The sequence below is a fragment of the Anopheles coluzzii genome, chromosome 2 (genome assembly GCF_943734685.1).
Source record: "Anopheles coluzzii chromosome 2, AcolN3, whole genome shotgun sequence".
NCBI classification, from domain to species: Eukaryota; Metazoa; Arthropoda; class Insecta; order Diptera; family Culicidae; genus Anopheles; species Anopheles coluzzii.
Window position 1 is genome coordinate 50406891 of NC_064670.1, and position 19217 is coordinate 50426107.

At 50.2% G+C, this 19217-nt stretch overlaps 4 protein-coding genes across 11 annotated transcripts; 2 read left to right on the forward strand and 2 right to left on the reverse strand.

Moving 5' to 3' along the window:
• Positions 1–1849: 1849 nt before the first annotated feature.
• Positions 1850–4219, forward strand: LOC120951879 (WD repeat-containing protein 46). The gene is made up of 2 exons (XM_040370869.2): positions 1850–2105; positions 2180–4219. Exons 1-2 carry the CDS (start codon positions 2103–2105, stop codon positions 4142–4144), a joined length of 1968 nt encoding a protein of 655 aa, XP_040226803.2. The 5' UTR covers positions 1850–2102; the 3' UTR covers positions 4145–4219.
• LOC120951880 (mediator of RNA polymerase II transcription subunit 22) lies at positions 4141–4836 on the reverse strand. Its single transcript, XM_040370870.2, has 2 exons — positions 4604–4836; positions 4141–4528 (listed from the first exon to the last, which is right to left on the reverse strand). The coding sequence occupies exons 1-2, from the start codon at positions 4698–4700 to the stop codon at positions 4209–4211; spliced, it is 417 nt and encodes a 138-aa protein (XP_040226804.1). The 5' UTR covers positions 4701–4836; the 3' UTR covers positions 4141–4208.
• A 574-nt stretch (positions 4837–5410) lies between these two features.
• Positions 5411–9977, forward strand: LOC120951877 (endoplasmic reticulum chaperone BiP). Of its 3 annotated transcripts, none has more exons than XM_040370865.2 (2): positions 5411–5600; positions 7035–9977. In XM_040370865.2, exon 2 carries the CDS (start codon positions 7045–7047, stop codon positions 9022–9024), a length of 1980 nt encoding a protein of 659 aa, XP_040226799.1. In that variant the 5' UTR covers positions 5411–5600; positions 7035–7044; the 3' UTR covers positions 9025–9977. The 3 variants fall into 3 exon arrangements, with proteins under 3 accessions (XP_040226799.1, XP_040226802.1, XP_040226800.1); XM_040370868.2 differs by lacking the exon at positions 5411–5600 and adding an exon at positions 6154–6257; XM_040370866.2 differs by lacking the exon at positions 5411–5600 and adding an exon at positions 6160–6280.
• A 239-nt stretch (positions 9978–10216) lies between these two features.
• LOC120951876 (dynactin subunit 1) lies at positions 10217–18038 on the reverse strand. 6 transcript variants are annotated; one of them, XM_040370859.2, is made up of 10 exons: positions 17883–18038; positions 17547–17788; positions 17338–17456; positions 17036–17062; positions 16300–16368; positions 15498–15572; positions 12904–14825; positions 12664–12827; positions 11883–12601; positions 10217–11788 (listed from the first exon to the last, which is right to left on the reverse strand). In XM_040370859.2, exons 2-10 carry the CDS (start codon positions 17721–17723, stop codon positions 11188–11190), a joined length of 3873 nt encoding a protein of 1290 aa, XP_040226793.2. In that variant the 5' UTR covers positions 17724–17788; positions 17883–18038; the 3' UTR covers positions 10217–11187. The 6 variants fall into 6 exon arrangements, with proteins under 6 accessions (XP_040226793.2, XP_040226795.2, XP_040226796.2 ...); XM_040370861.2 differs by lacking the exon at positions 17036–17062; XM_040370862.2 differs by lacking the exon at positions 15498–15572.
• Between the last annotated feature and the right edge of the window lie 1179 nt (positions 18039–19217).

Consider the following 19217-nt stretch of genomic DNA (forward strand, 5'->3'; position numbering starts at 1 on the left):
GCGAAACACATTGCAAGAAAAGGATAGCAATATAATGATGAGTTGTAATACGCCATCTATTGATCAAACCAATGAAGCTGTGGAGTTTTCATTTTTTTCCTATGGATATTCAATTTTCCAGTCGTTTAAGCTTAATCTGTGGCGCTTGGGAAAGAGAATGAAATTTTCAGGCGAGGGAAAGGTAGAAACACACGGTGGGGGTCCGGCCCAAGATCGGATCCGAAGTCCGTTGTTTTGGGCTGATAATTAATGAATGGCGGATGGAGCGCTACCACCGGGAGAATGCGCTCTCTTGCTCATTCTTCTTCTTCATTTGGCACAACAGTCGCTGCCGGTCAAGGCCTGCCTGTACCCACTAGTGAAGTGGGCTTTGCTTTCAGTGACTTATTGTTACCATAGCGGGATAGTCAGTCCTACCTATGGGGGGTCGGTCTATTCGGGGCTTGAACCCACGACGGGCATGTTATTAAGTCGTTCGAGTTGACGACTGTACCACCAGACCGGCGCTCTTTTGCATGCCTTTAAAATACAACCGTCTCCCCCTGCTTCTACATGCCCCTCGTCTGAAAGTCGCACACTTTTTCATTCTCTTTGCTAGTATGATAATCATTAAAATATTTAATAAAATTTAAATTGTTGCGTTCTGAACAGTGCTCCTGCCGAAATCTCAAAGCTGCCGAAGGGCAAAAGCTCACTCGAAAGGTCAACAACCGTCGCAAAACGTCAAAAACGACCGTCACCAGCGCCTCGAAATCGTTGCGAGTTTCGCTCGCTGGCGACGTCGGTTTGCAGTACATGCGACGCCGGTTTTGACGTTTTGCGACGGTTTTGCGACGGTGGCCGCCAAAAGCTCGCCTGCCCTGTGGGCAAAGTGACCAGAAATACCGATGTATATATATTTGGGTTTGAAGGAAAAAATCTCAATTTTTTGTAATCATTGAACGATGAAACTCAGCCAAACAATCAAATCAGTGTAAATATTCCAGCGAAAATCAAATGACACCACGTACGATAAAATCGTATCCGATGGAGCACTGCAGCGGCTCTAAGGTCGCGTGGAGGCCTGAGAAAAAGAACTTGCCACCTTCTTCTTCTTCTTTGGCTTAACAACCGATGTCGGTCAAGGCCTGCCTGTACCCACTTGTGGGCTTAGGTTTTCAATGACTACAGGCGGTCCCCGAGATACACGGTACCTCTTATACGCGGATTCGGAGATACGCGGTTTTCTAAATTTGACAATTCTTTGAGCAAATTGTACTGATTTGACACATCAATTGCAAATTGCCAAATAATTTCCGTTTTGATCGAATGTTAAAAACTATTTCAAAAGGTTTAAAACAGTTATATTCAGTCAGAATCATATCAAATAATTCATAAAGTGACTAAAACCGCCCCCTACTTGCAAAATTACACGAAAATTTGTGATATTTTAGCTGGAAATCATGAGATTCGACTTACGCGGAAATTCGAGATACGCGGTATTTTGCGGCCGTTTTCGGTCCCCATTAACCGTGTATCTCGGGGACCGCCTGTAATTGATTCCCCCCCATAGCAGGATAGTCAGTCCTACGTATGGCGGCGCGGTCTATTTGGGGATTGAACCCATGACGGGCGTGTTGTTAAGTCGTACGAGTTGACGACTGTATTACGAGACCGGCTTATTGAGCAACCATTGAGAAGAAAATGTGCATCTTAGTCCTTCTTTGGCTTAGAATTCCTAGTACAATTTTCAGACCTTCATTTGTGTAACCGCTGAACCAAATCTAATCCATATCCTAAGTAAAAGATGCATATTCTTTTGATATGGAACTTTAATTTTGCGCATTAGTAACCCCTCTCCTTCATCCTTTTAACACTTCTTTCGCTTTCACTTCTTTTAACTCGAGTTAAGTTTCGAGTTTTAACCTACCGAAAACTACCGATAAAATTTTGATGCGCCTACCGAAAACCGCCAAAATAATCTGGCCACACTGGTGTTGACATTTATATGCGCAGAGCGGCTCGAAAGCATGGTCGGTGGTGCTGTTTTGTTTTTACTGTGCTGAGTGCGGATTTTGGTGCGATTTCGTTTAATTCTAAAAGTTTATCGGCCGGCCCACAAGATGGTGAGTCCTATAAAAGATAATTTATCATAAAATATTGTGAATCCATCATCAAAACAAACATTTGTTGATTTTAGGTAAAACAAGCTGCTCGTTATTTCGAACAGAAAGAGGAGAGCAGTGGACCTGCCAAGAAATCCAACCAGAAACATCAACCTTCAAACGCGAAAGGAAAAAAGGGATTCAAATGGCAACCAAATGATAAAAAGCCAAATTATAAGGGCTCTCGCAAGAGCAGAAAAGAAGGCAGTTTCGAAAAGAAAAATGCCATCCCCGGATTGAAGACGCGGGAAGAAACACTAAACGGTTCAGAGACTCTGCCGGACATGAAAGAGTCTAACCAGATCAAACAAGAAAAACAGGCAGCAAAAGATGGGGGTAAGGAAGGCTCTCGCAAAGAGACCAGGAGAGAGAAAATGCTTAAAAAGAAAAATGCTACCCTCACACCAAGAGGGCGGGAGGAAACGCTCAACATTCCAATAGATCCGGCGGCTTTGCTGCGCCATTCGCGTGGCGAGCGCATGGATATGGAAGGCGTCAAAACCCGGTTTCACAAAATCAATGAAATGCGCAAGGATATGAACATTGAGTTTGCCACCCAGCAGGCTGCTCGGGCGGACATCTTGCTCCACGAGGAGGAAGGATATCTCGAGGCGGACGACGGCGAAAGTACGACCAACATTGCGCAGCGAGAGATAGTGCAGCACGTGGACATAACGACTGCCGCCAAGCACTTCAACCTGGAGCTCGAGTTCGGCCCGTACCGCACGCGGTACACGAAGAACGGTGCCTTTTTGCTGCTGGGCGGGAAGCGCGGCCACGTGGCCGCATTCGACTGGGTGCGCAAGAAGTTGCTGTGTGAGATGAACGTGATGGAGTCGGTGCACGATGTCACGTGGCTCATGAATCAAACGATGTACGCGGCGGCCCAGAAAAACTGGGTGCACGTGTACGACCAAAACGGGACGGAGATACATTGCATCAAAACGATGCACCGAAGCGTCCGGCTGGAGTATCTGCCGTACCACTTTCTGCTAAACAGTGCCGGCGAGAACGGGTTCCTTTCGTGGATGGACGTGTCGGTTGGCCAAACGGTGGGAAACTACAACACTCGCATGGGCAAGGTCTCGGTAATGACGCACAACCCGTGGAACGCGGTGACTTGTGTCGGCGGATCCAAGGGTGTCGTCTCGATGTGGTCCCCGATGATGCGCGACCCACTAGCGAAGATGCTGTGCCACCCGGTACCGATAACCGCGATCGCGATTGACCCGAAAGGTATGCAGATGGCGACGGCCGGACTGGATCGCAGGATAAAAATTTGGGACGTGCGGCAGCTGGAAGGCCCGCTGGAGACGTACAACACAAATACGGCGGCATCCGAGATCGAGCTGTCCCAGCGCGGGCTGCTCGCACTGTCGATGGGCAACGTGTGTGAGGTGTACCGCCGTGATAACAGCTCGACGGAAGCCCAGATGAAGCCCTACATCCGCCACCGGACGAATGGTCCGATTTCAAGCATTCGGTTCTGCCCGTACGAAGACATTCTCGGCGTAGGCACGGCGAAGGGCTTCGTGTCACTGATCGTGCCCGGTTCGGGCGAACCGAACTTTGACACCTTCGAGGCCAATCCCTTCCAGTCGCGCACGCAGCGGCAGGAAGAGGAGGTGCACAGACTGCTGGAAAAGATTCCGGCCGAATTCATCACGCTCAATCCGTCGCAGATCGACGAGGTGGACGTACCTTCCGCCAAGGCGCGGCTCGAGCAGAAGGTGAAGCTGCTGACCATGAAGCCGCCCAAGATCGACTTTGAGCCACGCAAGCGCAACCGTGTCTCGAAGGCCAAGCTTATCAAGATAAAGCAGAACGTGAAGGAAGCCCGCTTCCGCGAGACAGCGAACGAGTTGCGGCAGATCAAGGAGAAGCTGTTGGCAGAAGATGAAGCCAAAGCACCGGCGGAATCGGACGACTTCATACCGCTGGAACCGAAAAGTGTGCTGGATCGCTTCAAGACGAAGGCGAAGAAGAAGGCTGCGCGTTAGTTTAGCACGCCCGATTCGTTTATTGCTCTACCCTATGGATGGAAATTAATAAAATCTAACCCGATCACTTGTAAATGCTTGTGTAGTATTCTTCCTCGAGGTCGTACAAATCCGCTGCCATGTCGTCCCGCACGGCCATCAGCTTGTTGTCCCGATCGATCTGTGTGGTCCGATAGAGGGTGGAGTTGCTGCAGATAGCCTCATTGACCGAGTGGAAGTCGTTCAGGATGAGGTACTGCTTGATGTCGGACACCAGCTTCATTAGCGACTCGCCGGCCCGTACAATGTTGGCCGCCCGGACCTGCGTTTCGTACGTGTCCTGCTCGCACTGCGTTATCTTGGACAGCTGAGTGTCGTTCTCGCCCTTGGCAAGCCGGATTATTTCTGCAATGAAACAGCGACAGCATGACGAGATCGGCTCGATCGAACACGTATCGTGTGGTCGGATACGGCGCATACCTTCAAAATTTTCCCGCATACTCCGAATGTCCTCTTTCAGCCGGGAATTGTAGGATTTCAGCAGGGCTTCCTTCGATTGGGTCAGATTACGCTGCATGTTGACTCGGTAACAGTTTGCTGAAAGCGATGTAGAATTTCTTCGGCAGTTTTATCCAGATAATGCTAAAATTGTTCCCTTTTTCCTCACTTGTTTACATTTCAGTTGAAGGCAAACTCGGATTGGGAGACGCATTCTTAGCAGATGGCAGGTTGGCTCACATTCCGTTGCTGGAAAACATTTTTCGATATCCACTTTGACAGCAGAGTCGGATATCAATTCCTGCTTGTTTTTCTTTTTTTTTTGTGCCGCTCATTCCAGAAATCTTGTAAAATGTGTTTTAAACACTCGTTTGATAGAAAAGACAGAGATAATTTAACATTTTCATGAAATTGTCAAATTGTATGCTGCGTGCACTGCAGTGTTCGACCATGTCACCATCATGCAAAGATTAGGCGGCGCTCTGTGAACTCCCTACGGCAACAGTGATTCCTGTGCGACATAAACAAATGCGCTTTTATTTTTCTTTTATTGATGCAATAATAAAAGATAACTGCATCGTTGCTATTTTGATAACGGCCGGAACCAAAGCACAAATCGTATTACATCAGCATTTCTACTTGCAGAATGTTACATTAAGCTCGCTCATATCAATTGACGGCACACGTTTCCCGTCTGCATCGTCCAAGACCATCGCCTCAATTGATACACGTCATGCTTTCTCGAAGTGACGGTCGGCGTTAAGGTTGACGTGTACTTTACGAACAATAAAGCCTGGGCGCAGCGGTAGCGCAGGAATCATTCCCAGCTCAGCAATAGACAAGCGAAAATCGAGACAGTACGGTATTAGTGTGCAAACGGTGAATAGAAGGTTTTCTTCCCCCCCATAGGGTGTAACAGTCCCGATAGAGTGGTGCCCGGTTTCTTCGTGAAAACTGTGTCCTGAAACAATTAAAAGAAGTAAGTTGCGTGTTCTATGGTGTGCCCTGTTTAGCCGAAAATTGTGCAATGTGTGCCGGTAGGACGCGCGGTGTGTCTGAAGCGGAAAGGCAATTAGATGCGATGGTGGTGGTGGTGGTGCGTGCGTGCCTGCTGGCGGGTTATCCAATACCGACATAGGGGAAATACAGATAAGATTCGTTTTATTTGTCGAACCGCTAGAATAGAGCTTTTGATAGCGAATTGATTTTGCCGCCCGGTCAATTGAATGTTCTGGAAGGATTTGGGATGTCTTCCGCGTTTTTTCGGTTGGATGGCAACAGGGAAAAAGTAGGTGAAATGGTAGTAGTATTCGCGAAAAAATGGTTGCATGAAAAGAGGCCATTTTTCGTACACACATCGCCGCCAGTGGTGCCTTGGATGCGCCCCGGCTAGCCTGGGCCGAAAAGAGACGGAAAGCTAGTCCCCTCTGTTTGCTAGTAACGGCGTCGTAGCAAAGGGAGCGCGAAAGAGACAGGTAGTACGCACTGAAAGGTTGACGTGTTCTTTTTGAATTGGAGCTCGAGCAGCCGCGGCTGCAGCAAGGAACGAATCGACTCTCGTGGGGAACAGAAGACACGACGCTGTCGAGGTAGAAAGTTGGGTTCGGTTTTGCGGGAGAATCATCATCACTCTCTGGTGTGTGTGTGTGTGTGTAATAAGTGAGTTTTCTAGAAAGTTTCCGGTCGTTAGTTTAGTGTATAATCTTCTTATTACGCGTCATTTAACACTGTTGCTGAATAGTTTGTAGAACTTTTAGGGATAGGTTTTCTTTTTCGCCGTGTATGGCGGCACGTATTTCCTCTCCCTTTGCCGCCTCCTCTGCCCATCATAAATGGGGTCAACAGACATAACGGTTGTTTTCCGATTTTGTGTTCTGTGCTCCGCGAAAAGGAAGATGACGTGATTTGTATGTTAACCAGTCAAAAAGGCCTAACAATGGAGAAAGGTTTTCCACAGCTTTGAATGAGGAATTTGTCTAGAATTAAAGCATCGAAAGTCGCGATGAGTGCCGCCGTCGCCGCCGCAGCCGCTAAGCTTCGATGGGTACCGGCGCAGCACTGACGTGGCCTTATGGCGGATGTGGGATTTGATTATGTGGCATTGACATGGAAAGAATAGTCGGTATACTGTTCGGGGCGAGCTAATCTCGGCCATGCTATGCATCCGCTTGCTCTTTTATTTGATTACAGTGTTTTTGGTGAATTAAAGATTTTTAAATTTTGCCAACCTTTTCTGAAAACACGTGGTTCATCTGACAACCTCAAAAGTAGGCGACGATAAAGAAGAAAAGCACCGTGGCAGTACAACCGTGGCACGTCGTTACACAGTTAAAAGTTAATATTTTACGCAAACTTTGTCCTAATTTGTTCTTGGTGTGTTTTTGTTTCCCCCCATGTTCTCCCCTCCAATTAGTAAACCAGCAATGAAGCTATTGAAACAGACGGCCCTGGTGGTCGTGCTGGCCGTGTTGGCCTGTTCGGCGGAGGAAAAGAAGGAAAAGGACAAGGATATCGGCACGGTGGTCGGTATCGATCTCGGCACCACCTACTCCTGCGTCGGTGTGTACAAGAACGGGCGCGTGGAAATCATTGCCAACGACCAGGGTAACCGCATCACGCCGTCCTACGTGGCATTCACGGCCGACGGTGAGCGTCTGATCGGAGACGCCGCCAAGAACCAGCTGACGACCAATCCGGAGAACACCGTGTTCGATGCGAAGCGTCTGATTGGCCGCGAGTTCACCGACCACACGGTGCAGCACGACATCAAGCTGCTGCCGTTCAAGGTGATCGAGAAGAACTCCAAGCCGCACATCAGGGTGTCGACCGGCCAGGGCGATAAGGTGTTCGCGCCGGAGGAGATTTCCGCGATGGTGCTGGGCAAGATGAAGGAAACGGCCGAAGCGTACCTGGGCAAGAAGGTGACCCACGCCGTCGTTACCGTGCCGGCGTACTTCAACGATGCGCAGCGCCAGGCGACGAAGGACGCCGGAACGATCGCCGGTCTGGTGGTGATGCGCATCATCAACGAGCCGACTGCGGCCGCCATCGCTTACGGACTGGACAAGAAGGACGGCGAGAAGAACGTGCTGGTGTTCGATCTGGGCGGCGGTACCTTCGACGTCTCGCTGCTGACCATCGACAACGGCGTGTTCGAGGTGGTGGCCACGAACGGTGACACCCATCTGGGCGGCGAAGATTTCGACCAGCGCGTCATGGACCACTTCATCAAGATGTACAAGAAGAAGAAGGGCAAGGACATTCGCAAGGACAACCGCGCCGTCCAGAAGCTGCGTCGCGAGGTGGAGAAGGCGAAGCGTGCCCTGTCGGCCAGCCACCAGGTGCGCATCGAGATTGAGTCGTTCTTCGAGGGCGATGACTTCAGCGAGACGCTGACCCGTGCCAAGTTCGAGGAGCTGAACATGGACCTGTTCCGTTCGACGATGAAGCCCGTGCACAAGGTGCTGGAGGATGCCGACATGACCAAGAACGACGTGGACGAGATTGTGCTGGTCGGCGGGTCGACCCGTATCCCGAAGGTGCAGCAGCTGGTGAAGGAGTTCTTCAACGGCAAGGAACCGTCCCGCGGCATCAACCCGGACGAGGCCGTCGCGTACGGTGCAGCCGTGCAGGCGGGCGTGCTGTCCGGTGAACAGGACACCGATGCGATCGTGCTGCTCGACGTGAACCCGCTCACCATGGGCATCGAGACGGTCGGCGGAGTGATGACCAAGCTGATCCCGCGCAACACCGTCATCCCGACGAAGAAGTCGCAGATCTTCTCGACCGCCTCGGACAACCAGCACACCGTCACGATCCAGGTGTACGAGGGCGAGCGCCCGATGACCAAGGACAACCATCTGCTCGGCAAGTTCGACCTGACCGGCATTCCGCCGGCGCCGCGCGGCATCCCGCAGATCGAGGTGTCGTTCGAGATCGACGCCAACGGCATCCTGCAGGTGTCGGCCGAGGACAAGGGCACGGGCAACCGGGAAAAGATCGTTATCACCAACGACCAGAACCGCCTGACGCCGGACGACATCGAGCGCATGATCAAGGATGCGGAGCGGTTCGCCGACGACGACAAGAAGCTGAAGGAGCGCGTGGAGGCCCGCAACGAGCTCGAGAGCTACGCGTACAGCCTGAAGAACCAGCTCAGCTCGAAGGACAAGCTGGGAGCGAGCGTGTCCGACGATGACAAGGCCAAGATGGAGGAGGCGATCGACGAGAAGATCAAGTGGCTGGACGAGAACCAGGACACCGAGGCGGAAGAGTACAAGAAGCAGAAGAAGGAGCTGGAGGACATCGTGCAGCCCATCATTGCCAAGCTGTACGCGAGCAGTGGCGGTGCCCCACCGCCGGCCGGCGGCGACGAGGACGACGAGCTGAAGGATGAGCTGTAAGTTCCAGCAGCAGCGGCGGGGACCGATCACACCCCACCCACCTTCCATCCCCCCAAAAGGACGGTACTTCACAGCCCAACTTTCCGCGAGGAATGCAAAACAAACAAAACCAGCCGCCTTTCATCCACTCCATCTCGCTGTGTCTCCGAACCGTGTGTGTGTGGGGGGGAATAATTCTCCATTCCTCGGACACACACCCTTCGGAGTGACAGCTTCATAGTAATCGACCTCATCATCAGCGTGTAAGAAGAGGAAGTATAGTCGTCGCGTTGTCTTCGTCCTATTCCCCCCTTTGTTCTGAGGCGCAGTGCGCATCGCGACGAACCGGGTAAGAAGATATTTGGACAAGAAAGATGTGGCGCGCACAATGACGCCACGTTTTGCGTTCGTGTGGCGAGGCTCATCTTATTTTCTAGATGAGTTGTTAAGCTCTCCCAAACGCGTGTGCACAAACGCACACACGCAAAACACACCCAAAACACACCACCCAAGTCATGGGGGGAAAACAAACCACCACAAAGTGTGTCGATTTTGGAAGATCCCGATGCCGAGGTTTGATTTTCCCATTTTTGTTCTGTCGTCCACTCAACAGTGTGTCTGTGTGTGTGTTTGCGTCTGTGTGTTGAAGAACGAATCGTTTCCGATCTTTTTTTATTTATTGAGCGAGAGATGCGCTAGAAACAATGCTAGAAGGTAATACTTAATGAACACACCCTGCAAGGCATTTTGATAGGAAGGAGCTCACAATTTAGCAAACAAAAAACGGGATTAATTTAGGTGATTTGTGTGTGCGCGGTGTGTGCGTGTGTCTGTGATGAGCCCTTCCAAGCCAATCAGGAAAATGATTTGTAGAGTCTGCAACACCACCATCAACGAGAACAACTAAAATAGCAACACACACACGCACACATTGCGCCCTGACAAAGACAAATAGAACTAGAGAAGAAATTAAAGAGAGAGGATAGTGTTTTTTGTTGTTGTTCACACATAATTGTTCCAATTCGTTCTACGGGTGGTAGAGGCGGCTTTTGGTTTGGGGTAGGTTGTGGAAACACTTGTTCCCCCCCTCCCCCAAAAGTCCCAACATCGCGTCTAATCTGCGCTCCCCCTCCCTTTAACGTGTAGTGAGAGAAATGATGAAAAGCGAATTCGCTACCAACAAGAAACAAACTCTCAAAATTGATTCAATCACGCTTTTCCGGCCTCAATTTAGGTGGTGAATAGCATTTTAAGGACAAAATCATTCTTCTGTTTGTGTGTGTGTGTTTTGTGTTTACCGATAACACCCCAATATGGCATGAAGCCGCCACACACATTCACTGCCGCCTCCCAACTATTACGCGATTTCAAGATACGATTATTGCGATCATACTGCAACGGTACACTTTGTGTGCTACCCATTCCGTTTTCAGTTCGTGTTTCATTGTTTCTCATCCATCGACTGATTGTAATGTAAGGAAGAAAAAAGGAAGTAATAAAAACTAAACAAAAATAATACTAAAAAAGTGTGGTCGTGTGTTGTGTTGGTGACGAGGGAAAGAAATGTATTGTTTTTTGTTTTTGTTTCGTTCACTTTCAATAAGAATAGCTTATTTGTTCATGTTAGTATTTGATATATCACGATGGGGGTTTATTAATTTGTTGCTGCCAAAGGAAGCAGGAAGGAATGGTATATGGTTCCGTATTTAGAGTAAAGTTGTTTCGCATTTGCCTTTTTTCATGATTGATTCTTATTTAAGTAGCGATGATTTTTGTTGTTTAAATAGTACACAATAAGCTTTCCATTTTTTTAAAAACGCAACCTAACTAAACACACAGACAAAACAAAAAACAGCTGAGTTCACCATAACTCGTGTGGAAAACATCCTATGCGCGTCCGCGTGCTATGCTACCATTTTCGCATTCATTTTCTCGAGCACCGGTTCAAACAAGGAAGCGACGGGTTAATAAATAGGGACGAAAACTATTAAAAAACGCAAAAACTAGAGCCAAAAATTAAGAAAATCCCTTTTAGAGTGATGCTGCCTTATTCGTACCCCGGTTATTTCAGGTTGCGCGATCATACGCCACAGGGGAAGCGCAAACAAGCCAATCTCAATCCTGAGTAAACTACTTTAAACCTAACCAACTTTATCATACACCCTCAGTGCGTCTTCTCCATTTTTACACCCTGACGTTCACGCGAAACGCGGCGGTCAGTTCGTTTGAGGGGAAGGAGGCGAAATCACCCTTGGCCGCCCGGTGCGGTTTCCTGCTGAGATATTCCTGCATCACATCGCACGCCAGCTGTTCCGCCTTGGCCCGTATCTGCGTTTGCTGCTGCTTGCGCTGGTTCTCGTGGTCCAGGATCGTCTTCGAGACGCTGCCGTGCACGGTGTTGGTGGCCGGTATCTCGGCACCCTTCACTAGCGACATGATGAGATCGTGCTTGACGCGCGTTATCTTCTGCTCCAGCTCCTGGATGCGCTCATCCTTCGGCTGCGGCACGTGCAGCGGCTCCAACCCGGCCAGGATCTTGCGGTACTCGTTTGCCTGCACCTTGAGCCGCTCGGCCCGCTCATCCTTGAAGGCGCGCTTCAGCAGCGACAGCTCCTGAGCGATGTAGGGCGAGCTGGCCGAGATGTCGAGCGCCGTCGTGGTCTTGAGATCAACCTTGCGCGAGCTGAACGATTTCAGCTTGTCGCGCAAGCTGCTCTTCTCACTTTCCAGCGAATCGATATCGCTCTGCAGGTGGTCCATCGTTTCCTCGAACTCTTTCTCCTTCCTAAGGGGGGTTTCGGGGAGGAAAAAAAAGTGTAATTATTCAGAAACAGACAGCGAAGGACATTTGAACTGGCAAAGCGCCACGCAACACGTACTGTTTCAGCTTGGCGCACACTTCATCGTACTGCTTCTGGAGGCGCGTCGTGTTCGTCTCGTGGTCCTGCTGCAGCACCGACAGCTTCTTCTCGGCCAAATCTTTCCGTATCTGCATCTCGGACAGCTCGTTCTGCTTGAGCTTCGCGGCCAGCTTCAGCTGCCGTATCTCGGCCTCCCGGTTCTCGAGCGTTGCCGTCAGCGTTTTCGTTTCCTCCAGCTGCTTCTTAACGGCCTGCGCCCGCAGTATGATCGGCGCGACCGGTTTCTCCTCCGGCTTGGCAGCGTTCGTGGCCGAGATGATTTCGTACTCGTGATCGAGCAGATACTGGGCGAGCTGGCCCATGTCGGTGCTGGCCGCACTCAGCACGGTGCGCACGTTCTGCGACGGTCCTAGGTCATCCTGCTCGTACACCTTCTCGCACCCGTTGGACAGGATTTCCCACAGCTTTTCCTGCGGCACGGACGTCTCCGTTTCCGGGTCGAGCGTCACCAGCTGCAGACATTGGCGGGTGGCGTAGAACAGCACGCTCATCACCTTGTTCAGTGCTTCGGCGGTGCGTTTCAGGTTGCGCAGTGTGTTCATCGACAGGTTGCACTTCGTTATTGCTACGTCCTGCGGCAGGCGGCGCTTCACGAGCTTCAGCTGCTGTCTTATGTTTTCCACATTTTGCAGAATGTACTGCAGGAGTAAGCCGGAATCGCTCGTTTCGTCACCGGGCTGTGGAAATACGGGGCAATATTGTAAGGAAACTCTCCAAACGATCTGCCTGCGCTACTAACCTTAATCAAAATCTTAATGATGTTGGAATCGTTTGCGATCGAGTCGCAGGCCGCACCGATGGAAGCCGTACAATCGCGTACGATTTGCGTTTCGTTTACCAAATCTTCGCCGGTTAGCAGTACCACGTACATGGCGTTGAAGAATGTGACACACTTTTCCAGATCTGCAAGTAGAAAAATCCCCAATTAGGTCAGTTCACACACATCGCTCTACACCACCATCAACACCACCCCACTTACTGTCTGTGGAAGAGTTTTCGTCCAGCTGGTTAGCCTTGAGCAGATCGACGATCTCGTCCACCATCTTTTCCTGCGCAAGCATCTCTGGCAGGGCGGCGCCGATCTTGAGCAGCGTGTCTGCCTTGCATCCCGTCATGCTGAACAGGAACTGGTGCATGATGCTTTGCAGGTTGTGCACGTGGTGGAGCAGGCGCGACCGGAACCCAAACTGGGCCACCTCGTGGCCGGACAGGATTGCGGCCCTGTCCATCTGCGGCACGCTCGAGAACCGTTCCCGCGCCTGGCTGACGATGATGCCCGACTTGAAGACGATGCGCGACACGAGCAGTATCACCAGGATGGCATCGTGGTCGCCGCCCCGTGCCATGAACACGTCCGGCATGAACGCGGTCAGGTAGCGGACGTGCTCGTTCGCCTGCGTCAGCTCGATCTGGCGCAGCTGCAGATCGATCGCGCGCGTAAACGCCTTCGATTCGGCGAACATTTGCTTGAAGTCGATCGTCTCGGTGATGAGGGCGGTATCCTTGGCCTGCTGCTGCTGCTGCTGCTTGCTCGACTCTTGGTTCAGCCGCTCGCGCAACTCCTGGCACTGCTCGTTAAGCCGCTGCACCAGCTCGCGGAACTTCAGGATCGTCTGGTCGCGGTCGACAATCGTCTCGAGGGCGGCGTCCTTTTCGCGCACCGCCTCCCGTTTCGCCGCGTGCGCCATGTCCAGCTCTTCGCGCATATCCATCTCCAGCTCGTGGTTGCTTTCGACCAGCTGCTCGTGCACCTCCTCGAGCGCCTCCAGCTCGGCCACCTCCTCCTCGAGCGCCTTCACCTTATCCTCCAGCTCCATCTTCTTTTCGGCGAGCTGTTCGACCATCTCTTCCGCGCCCAGCGCCGCATCCACCTGCTCCTGCAGATCGCCCAGCTGGGCCTCCAGCTCGTCGATTTTAGCGGAAAACTTTTCCTTCGTACGCTGCAGCTCGGTCACTTCGGACTTTTTCGTTTCCAGCTCCTTCTCCAGCTTCTGGATCTCGTGCTTTTCGTGCGCGGACAGATCGCGCAAGCGGACGAGCGTTTCCCGCAGCCGTGCGTTTTGCTGCTCCAGCTGCTTGAACTCGTACGTCGAGGCTACGGCCGACCCGTCGCCAGCGCCAGCGCCACCTCCGCCCCCAATAGAGCCGACCTTCTCCTGCATTTCCGTTTTTAAAATTTCCAAATCAAGCGTAAGCTCCTCGATGCGCTCCTTGGCCGTTTCCAGCTCGAGCGCCAACGTGTCCGCCTTCTCCTCCGCCATCTCCTTATCCAGCGTGATCAGCTCCACGTTTTCGGCCAGCTCGGCCATCTCTTCGCTGTGCAGATCGCGCGCCTCGATCGCGTCCTTCGCTTCCTGCTTGGCGCGCTGCAGATCGCGCTGCAGCTGCGAATGAGCGTCCATGATTTTGCTCTTAAACTCCACCAGCTGCTCGTACTGCGTTTTCATCTTATCGAACTCGCGCAAGCGTTCGCGATCTTCCGCGCGGCGCTGCTTCAACGTTTCCAGCTTTTCGCCCAGGTCGGCGTTTAGCTTGCGCATCTCTTCCAGCTCTGCCTGCAGCTGCAGGATGTGAATGCGATCCTCGGTGGAGGACGCTCCCGGTGCCGGTGTCGGTGCCGGCGATGGTGAGATGAGCGATTGGCCCGGGGTGAACTGCGGTTTCAGCGTTTCCACAAAGCCCGTCTCCACGAACGATGCCCGTTTGGACGTTTGTAGCGATTCCGGGGGGCTCATGTGCGAACGCTGCAGCGGCTCATTGCGGTCCGGTTTCACCATCGTCGGGATCGAGGACACGGGCGTCGGAATGGAGGATTGCCCGGATGCCCGTTCGCTGCCCGGCGACGTAAGCTGCGTCTTGGAACCGAGCGAGCTCGTGCTCCGATTGAGCGACATCCGCGAGCTAAAATGGGAGCAGCAAAAGCAAAACCGGAGAAAGGACTACGTTAGAAGAGGAGAACGTGTACAAAAAAAACAACAACACTGTGCTAGCTTAAATAAATGGAACACAACAGAGGCATTGCTTGAAATTGAAGGCGTGATGATAACATATACAACAGAACAAGCAGAATCCATTCGGTGGGAAAAGTGGCTGCCAAGATACAAAACACAACTAAGGTGCACAAACACTGCAATCGTTTCCAAAGCATCAGACGTAAAGTGTGCGCATTATTTTATTTTATTTTGGCGAAACATCCTGAAAACGCAAACCAAAGTTAAATATCGTTGCCAAAGGGGGGCAGAGGAAAGAAAATATAATTTCAAATTTTGACCAACCGGAAGCAAACTAAACAAAGCTAACGAAAAAGGGTACAACTACACGCTTTATGAGTTGGTTGTTTTGGATCGTAAGATACAATATAGTTCTAATTACAAAAAAACAACATCATAATGCGTGTCGAGACAGTGTACAAATGGAAGTGTTCATGCAAAACAGAAAACCCAGAAGGTAGAGCAAGGTAAAACAGGCGTTCAAGGGAACATTCAGAGTGACTGTACAGTGACACAGGCAAGAACAAAAAAAAGTAGCAAATGCGTAAGTATCGCTAAGTAATGGATGATGTAATAAAATAACCTGGATGTTGACAGTGTCATTGTCATGGAGGCGCGCTTCGTTTGCGGCTGCTTGACCGGTGACTTCCGGCGCACCCTGTCGATGATCGCGTGTACAGGCGCATTAGCGAAACGATGGCCGATTGTGGAAGGGTTCGTTTGTACGTGGGAGGCGATGAATGGTAAGGATCATAATGTTAAACCAGTGTTGATGATGTTGAAGATCGATCGATCGTGGGGGATCGGTAATTGACCGAGCAATTTCCATGTAGGGAATGGATGGAGCAGGAAAGGGTGAACAAATCCAGAGTCAATTTCATAGTGTTTATCGGAGAGTCGTATTTGGGGCGGCAGTTGTTAGTGTAGAAGAGAGTCCACACAACGTCGTCGCACATTATTTACAACGACACCGGTCAGGGATGAGTTAGTGTGTGAAATGGGTAGTGTATCGAGATAGTGGAGTGAAAGAAAAAGAGAAAGATAATGATTAAATTTTGCATATATGATCTTTTCGATGGAGAGTTCTATAGAGGACCGTTACACTACACTAACAGAGGAATGCAGAAAGTTGTCTGCACAATATTACTGAAACCATAAATCATATTTAATTGAAAGGTTTACTTGCAAGCATCTTTGCTTACCGTTTAAAAAAAACACACACACAATAGAACAAAAGACAAAATAAAAGTAACTAAAAGGGGTTTAAAAGACCGGTCTAAGTTGTACGGGCGATTAGGGCGATTTTGTTTTTCGGGACATTGTAGCTAAAGACTAGCGCTACCACAACTGCAAACTACGGGAGTTCGGTAACATGTTTCACTTACGCTGTTGGCTTGGCCGAGAACGTTTGAGTCGATCCAGGCATTGAGGCAAGCGATCGGACTGAACCCGCGCTGGACCGTGGGCGATTGCATTGAAATACATAAAGATAGATTTAGTTAGATTGCTACTACCTATTGCACAGAAAGCGCGCGTTGCTTGTGATAGCAGCAGTGGCAGCAGCGGCAGCAGCGGCAACAGTAGCAAAAGCTCATTGGCGCTGCATAACAAAAACAGCCCCCCTTTCGGTAGGTGATGATGGATGTGAGTTCGAATTCGAATGAGACAATTTCGTCACTAGTTTGTGCTCGCCTAGCCTAACCGATCGGATACCGCATTGGGCGCAATGGTTAATGTGAGAGTGCGTTTTGCGTTCAAAGATTTCTATTACACACACCTATTCTAAAACAACAATCGATTTAAGGCGAAAAGTGCCCAATCTATGGTGACATTATGAGCTGAGTAAAGAACTGAAGGTGTTTCAAAACGTTAAATCGCACTAGTAATTTGTGATGGGAGCTATAGAAGCATCTCAAGTAACAACCATTCGGGAAAATTAATGAAGGGGTCTCGAGCGTGAAAAACAAAATACAAAGGACTAACACTAACTATCAATAACCAAGACGGCCTACGCCTAAATTAAGATGGATTGGAATGAGAAACAAAATTTGTGATCCGCTGCAAACAGCTGTTTTAACAGGATGATAGATACGGTTACGGTTTTTGTTTGTGGGCACTTACGTTACTCTGCCAGTTGCACGCTTAGCACTAGCGGGGTTTAACAACGACAAAAGTGTTACAGGAGTGTTGGAAGAGAAAGACGGAAGAGATAGATAGTTCGGTACGGCACCACATGAGACATGAGAACAGCAAGGTATGGTGGATCGAAGTGTGCAAAACATTTGTATGAGCAATGATGAGCTGAACTGGATGGACTGGATCGATCGTGCACCGATGGAGCACCGAGATTCTTCCCTTCCCGACGTCCCTGGTTCGAGGGAATGGGAAACCCTTTTGCACTATCGTCTCCCCTTACTACTAACCTGCTCAGACGGGATCGTGGCTTTTCGTCCGGCGTTTGTGCATCTTCGATGGGGTTACCAGCGTCATCGATAAACACCAACTGGGTTGGGCGTACAAACATCCCATAGTTTTCTTCACACTGAAATGCAGATGACCAGGTATTATAGCCGGGCTATAGCTGCTGCTTGTAACCCTAGCGAGGGTTTGTGAAACATAGTGCCAACGTTACCGAAAAATACTGATGTCCTTTTATCGATCCGTTGTTCTTGCCTTTTGCCTCATCCAGAATTACGCCGACCCACTTGCCCACGGCAAAGGAGGTCATACCGACGTAGGCGATCGTGCCCCGCACCTCCTTGCCGGTCAGCTCGACGCGCTGGCCAATTTTCAGATACCGTTCGGCCATATCGGGAGCTTCGGGGTGTTACCGTCGTTGTGTCTCCGCGAGAGTTGTTGCTGTTGCTGCTTTCACTGTGAACGGAACACGGCGTTGATGTCATCATGGGTTTCCCTTTTTTCACATGCATTTACGGGCAGACGGACTGCCCGACCGCACTACAATTACCTTGTCCGTTGTGCGCCGTAACGCTGTAAGCCTTTTTTGTAGGTGCTGTGCGTTGAAATTGGGTTTGCTATCGTTTTACAGTAAACTAGAAATAATTGTGTACATTTTGAACACCTTCCTATGCAATCACAAAAATGTAACTTTGGCAGTAGAGAAAAAAAGTACGTTTTGACATTTAGCCGGATGACAGAGGGCCCAAACAGGGTTCGTCGGCCGGAGATGTCAGTGTGTGTTCAGTTTCTCACTGTTTTGAATTTTTGCTCACTAACTGCAATTCTTTCTCACTATGGTATAACATAAAATTGCTACTCTCTATTGGAATTTTATTCAGATTACTTATATCTTAATTAATAAATGTTTTAGTTTCTCTTTCTCACTCTTGTTGGCCTGCTCACACGTCGTCGTGGCATGGCCCGGTCAACAATCATTCTCCAGGTTGCTCGGTCTTTTTCTGCAGCATGTAGACACTTCTTCTTCTTCTTCTTTGGCTCAACAACCGGCGTTGGCCAAAGCCTGCCTTTACCACGTAGGGTTGGCTTTCAGGGACTTATGGATTTCCCCCCATTTCAGGATAGTCAGTCCTACGTATGGCGGCACGGTCCATTTGGGGCTTGAACCCATGATGGGTATGTTGTTAAGTCGTACGAGTTGACGACTGCACAATGAGACCGGCTTGTAGACACTAGTGATGGGTAAAGATGGCAAAATAAATTTGGATTCGGAGTCATTCAGAGTCATCCGGAGTCGTTCAAAATCGTTGGGAGTTCTTGTGAGTCGGAATCGGTTGGAGTTAAAAGTCGTCCGGAGTCGGCCAGAGTCGGCCCTCGAAACAAAGGCCTGTATACGAAGTGCACGTACAAAGTAAAAGACAAAAATCACAACTAAATGAAATGCCTGATCATAATCACATTGAACCACATAGTTCCTGTGGACTCCGACCGATTCCGGTCGACTTCGATCAACTCTAGACGACTCCAAATGACTCCGACATCGATCGACTCCAACCGACTCCGGCCGACTGCAGACGACTCCGGACGACTACGACTCGGAACGACTCCGACTCCGGGCAGATCTAGTGGTTCCATATTACCGGAGTCGCAATTGGACTAACAATAGTCGGAGTCAGATCGGAGTCGTGGGTGCTATCCAGAGAGCACAACACTAACTAGACACGCGATCTCCGACAGGTCTCGCTTCACCTGATTCAGCCATCGCGTTCGCTGTGTTCCTCTGCGCCTCATGTCGAAATAGGGGTCTCCGTCGAACGCCTTATTGGTGGGTCATGTGTCCGGCATCCTTATGATATGCCCCAGCCATCGTATCCTGCCAGCCTTC

Bases quoted from the DNA above. Each gene is read 5' to 3' on its own strand.
- LOC120951880 (XM_040370870.2), bottom strand. From the start codon at position 4,700: ATGCAGCGTAATCTGACCCAATCGAAGGAAGCCCTGCTGAAATCCTAC. The intron at 4,529-4,603 runs GTATGCGCCGTA...GTTTCATTGCAG, and splicing joins TATGCGGGAAAATTTTGAAG to AAATAATCCGGCTTGCCAAG.
- LOC120951877 (XM_040370865.2), top strand. From the start codon at position 7,045: ATGAAGCTATTGAAACAGACGGCCCTGGTGGTCGTGCTGGCCGTGTTG.
- LOC120951876 (XM_040370859.2), bottom strand. From the start codon at position 17,723: ATGGCCGAACGGTATCTGAAAATTGGCCAGCGCGTCGAGCTGACCGGC. The intron at 16,369-17,035 runs GTAAGTGCCCAC...CCCACGGTCCAG, and splicing joins CGTGCAACTGGCAGAGTAAC to CGCGGGTTCAGTCCGATCGC. The intron at 11,789-11,882 runs GTACGTGTTGCG...AACCCCCCTTAG, and splicing joins GTGTGCGCCAAGCTGAAACA to GAAGGAGAAAGAGTTCGAGG.